Source organism: Lycium ferocissimum, chromosome 2, assembly GCF_029784015.1.
Source record: "Lycium ferocissimum isolate CSIRO_LF1 chromosome 2, AGI_CSIRO_Lferr_CH_V1, whole genome shotgun sequence".
NCBI classification, from domain to species: Eukaryota; Viridiplantae; Streptophyta; class Magnoliopsida; order Solanales; family Solanaceae; genus Lycium; species Lycium ferocissimum.
Window position 1 is genome coordinate 32,067,243 of NC_081343.1, and position 7,605 is coordinate 32,074,847.

Sequence of the window (7,605 nt, forward strand, 5' to 3'; positions counted from 1 at the left end):
ATTTTTTATGGTACATAAAATACATTTTGTATATGTTGCTATATATAATAACAATTAGAATGTTTTTAAAAGTTATTTTCAAAATACAAACCTTAAAGATTGGCTAATTAAAGTAAATAAACATGTTCAGCCCGTGCATCGTACGGGCATATATTGCTAGTATATATATAAGCGCCAAAGGAGGACCAACACAACATTAACAAATTGTACATATAACATTCCATATTGTACCCTATTTCACTGGTGAAGGAAATGTAAGATTGTACTATAAATTTTGTCAATTTCATTAATGATGAATAAGCACGTGTTTGTACAAAAAGTTTAGTAAATTGTACACTTTAACCATATTTCTTTTTCATCCCACTTGGACATATATCATGATACTGAATATTTATTCTCTTGTAATATATTTCTATTATATATAAGTGTCCGAAAGGGACTAACATAACAATAAATACTTGTATTAAAAGATATATAAATTGTACACTTTAATCAGCTACTTTTTTTATCTCACGTGGACATATGTCATAGTATTGAATATTTATTCTCTTCTTATGTATATACGTATGCACTTCAATTTTAATTCTCCGATACATTTATTTCCTTCGTGCACTTTTACTTGTTCACTTTTGACTTTTCACGTTCTTTAAGAATTAATAAATGAAGTACTCCCTCCGTCTCATATTATTTGACCACATTACTAAAAATTTCTAATATTTCAATTATATATAAGTGTCCAAGAGGGGGCAAACACAGCAATAACTAATTGAACAAAAAGCTGTATGAGTTGTACACTAAATTTGAACTTATTTCAATTGTACTTGGTTTCTTTCCTTTTTTTTTCAGTTGTGGGTCCACTTCATTTAACAAGTACTACTACTTGGTTTGCCACCTATTCTCTGTACACGTGTATTCCACTTTTACGTTATCATATTTCTTTACTTCTACACTTCATTTTATTACTCTATTATAGAAAGCACATGAAATTGTACTCTAAGCACGGACTAACATGTGTACATTTAAGAAGTTTAACATTAATTTTACCTCTTGTGTGTTTACTTTTTAAGTCCCACGTGTCCGCAGTGTTTCAATTTTCGTTTCATTTCCTTCATTTGGCATATAGTCCCTCTGTCTCAATTTAAGTGTCTAAGTTTGACTACACACAGAGTTTAAGAAATAAAGATAAACTTTTGAATCTTGTGGTTCTAAATTAAAAATGTGTATATTATAATAAAATATCCTTTGAATCTTGTGATTATAAACTTGACATATGGGATATTTGAATTGTCAACTTAATAAATATAAAAAGAGGCGGATAGAACCAAAATAAGATAAATTTTAACAACAATTGAGAAATTTTTAACAACAATTGGAAAATTAAGGGGAAAAATAAGAGGAAAAGAAACAAAATACTGCTTGGTGGTTCATATAGTTGGTACTACGAATTTGAGATTTTCTTTTAATTTTTCCTGTTTAAATTAGAGTTTTGCTATTAATTTTGATGAGTTTATTCTACAAATTTCTTTGTTAATTAGATCTAACGCAGTGTCTCAATTGTCCTTTCATTTGGTATATACTCCCTCTATCTCAATTTAAGTGTCTAAATTTGACTAGACACAGAGTTTAAGAAATAAATAGATTTTTAAATATTATGGTTCTAAATTAAAAATGTATATAATATAATAAAACATCCTTTGAATCTTGTGATTATAAACTTGAATCTTGTGATTATAAACTTGACGTGTAACATATTTGAATTGTCAATTTAGTAAATATAAAAAGAGACGGACATAATCAAAATAAGATAAATTTTAACAATAATTGAGAAATTAAGGGAAAAATATAAGAGGAAAAGAAACAAAATTCGGAGACTCACTAAGGAGGGCTTCTTGGTGGTTCATATAGTTGGTACTCTGAATTTGAAATTTTGTTGTTTTAATTTTCCCTGTTTAAATTAGAGTTTTGCTATTAATTTTAGTGAGTTTATTCTACAAATTTCTATGTTAATTAGATCTAATGCAGTGCCTCAATTTTCGTTTCATTTCCTTCATTTGGCATATAGTCCCTCTGTCTCAATTTGAGTGTCTAAGTTTTGACTAGACACGGAGTTTAAGAAATAAAGATGGACTTTTGAATCTTGTGATTCTAAATTAAAAATTTGTGTAATATAATAAAACATCATTTGAATCTTGTGATTATAAACTTGATATGCCGGATATTTGAATTGTCAACTTACTAAATATAAAAAGAGGCGGACATAACCAAAATAAGACAAATTTTAACAAAAATAGAGCAATTAAGGGGAAAAAAGAGAGGAAAATGAAATAAAATATGGAGACTCACTAAGAAGAATCACGGTATCCTTTACAAAATATACAAGTCATAAAGGCTAACTAAAGTGAATAATTAAATTAATCATATTAGGCCCCGTGCATCGCACGGGCATAGTTTGCTAGTATATATATATATTTGTCAAGTTGTCAGATAGTATTGTTTTGATGGACAACTGTATGGATAAAAAATTCTATTGTACTGTTTAATTCAAAGAAAGCTCTGGAAGAACATACGAGTCGCTTGGTAGCTGGTTTGAAGGTGAGTTATGCAGGTACTAAATCCTGCATAAGTAATACTACGTTTGACAACTGGTTGTGAGATAAGTTATTTTGTATAAAATTAATACGATGTTTGATTTGCAATTTAAAAATTAGCATAACTAATATATGTATAAATTATGAAAAATCCATGTATTATTTTATGCATTATAGAAAATTAGATAATTAATAATACATGAATGACTACACCCACATAACTAATTCTTACATAAAATAATATACTCCCTCTGTTTTAATTTATGTGAACCTATTTCCTTTTTAGTTCGTGTCAAAATAAATGACCTCTTTCCCAATTTGAAAATAAATTCACTTTATGAAATGATTTACAGCCACACAAATATTCAAGACTTATTTTGAACAATAAGTTTCAAAAGCTTTCGCTCTTTCTTAAATGTCGTGCCCAATTTAATGGGTTCACATAAATTGAAACGGAGAAAGTATAAATTTCCTCATAATTAATTCTTGTATTAGCAATACATGCATAATTCTACGTAGCTATCAAACGACCCCACGGTGATTGGGCAAAAACTCACTTGACATGTGGAAACATTTTGCAGCAACATTATTAAAAGAAGGATATCAAAATGACAGAATCTATCAAAAGTCAGAAAATCTACAAAAACCTTTTGACTTTGTGACTTATGTTGAATTGTTGATTGATGGTCTCGTCGACTCTGATAGAGCAGTGCTCCTGTCTGTAACTGTTATTGACACAATTTCTGTTTATGACTTATTGACTTCTGACTATCAAACTAGCTTTTATTGGTCCAACACTTCTTAGTATTGTCCATTCAACCAGATTCCATACTTCAAACATACATCGAATATGCAAAATGTAATCTTATGACATTACATTATTTATTTATTTATTAATTATAGTCTGTTTTTTACGTAGTCAACTTAGATTAAGAAAATCTAATTGGACTGATGTGGTCGAACTAATGGATTTTAACTCGTAATATTACTGTTGGAAATGTGCTCATTTGAATACTAGCCAGCCTCGGAGAGTCTAGCATTATATATGAACTTATCTATAATTTGTGGAAATCTATTAATTCATTAGTTAATTCATCGGTGTATTAGTTATTCAATATATAATGTCGAAAATTAATTAGATTTTGTTCATATCACATAAGGAGTGTATCCATCAATACTCAAATCATATGGAAAAGTAAACCATATCTAATCAAATGGAAAATGGCATTCAAATGAGTATAAACCAGAGGGTTTCACTTTATAAATCTGACGAACTTGAATCACCAAAAGTGGAACTTGTCCTACCGACATTTTCTGTGTCCATAATCCTGCACCAACCATTTTTAGTAGGACGTTTGGCCATGAAACCAAATATTTTTCACTTTATTTGGTATTTTGAAGTTGGAGTTAAAGATGGAGTTGTGTTTGGTTATAATTTTTGCAAAGAATATTTGGTTGTTTGAATTTATTGAGTAAAAAAGTGAAAATAAGTTTTTTGGCGTGTTTCAAATTCCAAATACTACTTCAAGTTGTATTTGAAATTTGCATGGTAAAACATTAATTTCCAAATAAAGTGAACATGTTTTCCCAAAAAAGAAAAGAAAAATTCTCATGGCCAAACGGGCCCTTAATCACATCTAGTAACTATTTTATTCTACTCTATAGTATTAGTTCATCCGCCAACAAGGAAAAATTTATAGTAGGGAACGTTTTCCTCTTAATGACCTCACGTGGCGCAAATTTAATTTAATCAGGCTAGTAAACTTCGGATACCCAATAATTATATTAGAAACAGTTACAATGGTCAAAGACTCATATTATAATGTCAAACAAGAAGATATATTAACACCCAATAATTATATTAGAAACAGTTACAATGGTCAAAGACTTATATTACAATGTCAAACAAAGATATATTAACAGCAATCTAAACAAGTCGAGAATGCGAAGATTCACCTAAAAATAAATTGTTGTTCATAACTTAAAACATGTAACTACGGACATCTTTCAAATCCGATTTTCCCAGTCCAATTTAGAGAATAGAGTTAATTTGGGATTTTTAACGCCAAATTTCAGCTTGATCCAATAGTTAACAAACGGAGCACATAATTTTGAAGTAGCGCGATCGGACAAAAACTCTGCATAAAGGATAATTTTTTTTTTTTTTCTCTTCTTGCTCTTTTTTTATGTGGTGAAACTGACCTCAAGACCTAAAATTAGATTAAAATGATTGGTTTAAAAGATCATTTTCATCCATTTAAAGGCAAAAACCCAAAGAACAAACACTTAGCACTCCTACATTTTTGCATTTATGCATGATTCAAAGAAAAAAAATTATGCTTCAACGGTCAGAAATCATGTTAATCCTATTAATTAACTGATTGAGAAGTTTTTATACTCCATTTATTTTAATTTGTTTGTCTAATTTTCATTTTTAGTCTCTTTAAAAAAGAATGTTTCTCTCATATATTTGTCAACTCTTTAATTTCAACATCTTACATAGCAAGTTTAAGATCACAAAATTAAAAAGCATTTTGATACATTAGACATATCTTTAATTTAAGACCACATAATTTTTTTTTAATTTTTTAAATTTCGCGTCAAATTAAATTAATAAAAAAATTTGAAAAGAAGGGAGTATTACTTTTAGAAACAGTGTGAATAACGTGCCCCCGCCACGTCCCAACTCCCTTGGGTCAACGGCTCCTACCCCCTACATCCTAAGAGATTACATGATTCAATTATTATCCATCTATTTGTGCCATGAAAATCTCATTTGAATTACAAGAAAGTATTTGACGTAGTTCGGATTCTTAATGTCAAACTTCTTTATTTATTTTGATCGTATATTCAGATATATAATTTTTATGATTTTTGAAAAATAATTACATATCTAGAAACTACATAAAAAGTAATATAAATAAAAAAAATTAATAACTTGAAGGGCATACGAATAAATTATAATAAAATATTTTTTATTTAACTCTCAAAATCTAAACTATGTCATATAAATTGGGACGGAGAGAGTGTAAAAGCACATCATATTAATTAGAATTCTGGTCAAAACCACATAAGCTCATTACTTTTTGGCTTTATTTATGAACGTCCTACTACCGGATAAATTGATATTGCCTTAAATTCAGATCGAATCAAACTCTTCTTTTTAAGTTACTGCATCATAATTAATGGGAAAAAACGCGAAAACCTATCTCTGTACAATCGACATAGAATGAAATTTTGGCATGTGATTCAATAGTGTAATTTAATAAGCGGAGAAGACGTCTTATTATAGAAAAAAAGGTTCAAAAATAAAAATAAAAATTGGACTTTTGTGGCTAAGAGTGGGGTGAGTGGTCTATTTAAGTGATTACCCCATCAAAACTTCCACAGCCCTATATAGTTTATTTGTCCCCATTCACTCCACATGCCTTTGTTCTCCTGCTTTCCTCAATAAATACACCTCTTTTTTGCTAATTCTTTCCCAAACACACAAACAATTCCCTTCTTATCAGGTGCTCTCTTTTATACTCTTTTTTCTTCCTTCATTTCTCTAAAAACATAAACCAAAAAATGGCTCTAAAGAAAGTAACTCAAACAGCAGCCTTAAAACAAATCCTCAAAAAGTGTTCTAGTTTTGGGAAAAATGAGAATGGCCTGCCCCATGATGTACCAAAAGGACACTTTGTGGTATATGTAGGAGAAAATAGGAGCAGATACATAATTCCCATTTCTTGGTTAACGCATCCTGGATTTCAAAGCTTGCTTCAAAGGGCTGAAGAAGAGTTTGGATTTAACCATGATATGGGAATTACCATTCCTTGTGATGAAGATTATTTCTGCTCTCTAATTTCAAACTCAAATTGAGTTGATTTGACCAGTTTTGACCGGCAATTCTCGATGCACTAAGTTCCTGCTATGCAGGAAGTTAAAGTAGTGGTGGATCTGGAAAATCCAAGTGAATAGCTAAAATTAACTGTGAATAGAAAAGGAATCCCTTGCAACTCTTTTAGGGGTTGAGTTTTAAATTTTGTATATTGGTTTCAGTTCATGTACTCTGATATTTTCGTCAGTGGTGTTGAAATTGTACCCGTCGAAAATTCTTGACTTGTTTATGAGAATCAAATTCCAAAAATATTTCTTCATTGTTTTTTTTCTTTTTCCATGCAGCAATTTTCAACCCAAAATTATCTTTCCTCTGTCCCAATTTATGTGATATTTCTCATTTTTTAAGAGTTAATTTGATTAAACTTTAAAGCTAAATTAAATTAAATTAACTCAATATTTCAAGATTAAATTTATATATTTGGTAAAAAAATACATCTTAAAAATGTTAGTTAAAATTAATACGGTTTAAATTTCGGAAAGGGAAAAGTATCATGTATATTGAGACAGCGGGAGTACACTGTACACTAATACGAGAACTCAGAAAGCGCTACCGTAGATACTTTGCTCAGGTAAATTAAAAATGGATTTTTCTTTTTTCACAATTTGAGGAAAGATAGACAAAAGATTCATTCCCTAACTCCTACTAGAATGATTAATTAATTTTTTTATGATTGCCCAAAAAAAAATAATAATTTAAAAGATTAATAAAATAAAGAAAAACAGTTGACCTGCTCAAAATTGACTCAACTAGTACTCCGTTTGTTTATTATATGAGTGGATAACCGAGTGTTCAAATTATTATTAATCAAGATGTAAACAATTAAAGAGGGGGCCATTTTCATTGTTACTGTTCCGGCGGTTAAAATTAGATCTGACGAATGAATTAATTGTGAGCTTCTCTGAATTATTAGTTGGACCAAGTGGACAAGTTCAGATCATGAGTTTAATCAAGTCAGGAACTCGGAACTATATTTCCTTTTTTCTTATCTTAGCTAGTATTTTTTTTATTAAGAAGAAATAAGAAGAAATTTAAGGATTTCAGTTTAAATTTAATAAACCCCACTTCTCAAATAAATACAAGGCATTAAAAAAAAAATCTATTGATAAGAACTAGATGCCATCAATTTGGAGA

General features: G+C 29.5%; 1 protein-coding gene across 1 annotated transcript; it reads left to right on the forward strand.

Moving 5' to 3' along the window:
* Positions 1-5,985: 5,985 nt before the first annotated feature.
* Positions 5,986-6,730, forward strand: LOC132047983 (protein SMALL AUXIN UP-REGULATED RNA 12-like). Its single transcript, XM_059438935.1, has one exon. The coding sequence runs from the start codon at positions 6,159-6,161 to the stop codon at positions 6,450-6,452; it is 294 nt and encodes a 97-aa protein (XP_059294918.1). The 5' UTR covers positions 5,986-6,158; the 3' UTR covers positions 6,453-6,730.
* The last annotated feature ends 875 nt before the right edge of the window (positions 6,731-7,605 follow it).

What these genes read in the sequence shown, in the direction of transcription:
- LOC132047983 (XM_059438935.1), top strand. Translation starts at nt 6,159, where the DNA reads ATGGCTCTAAAGAAAGTAACTCAAACAGCAGCCTTAAAACAAATCCTC.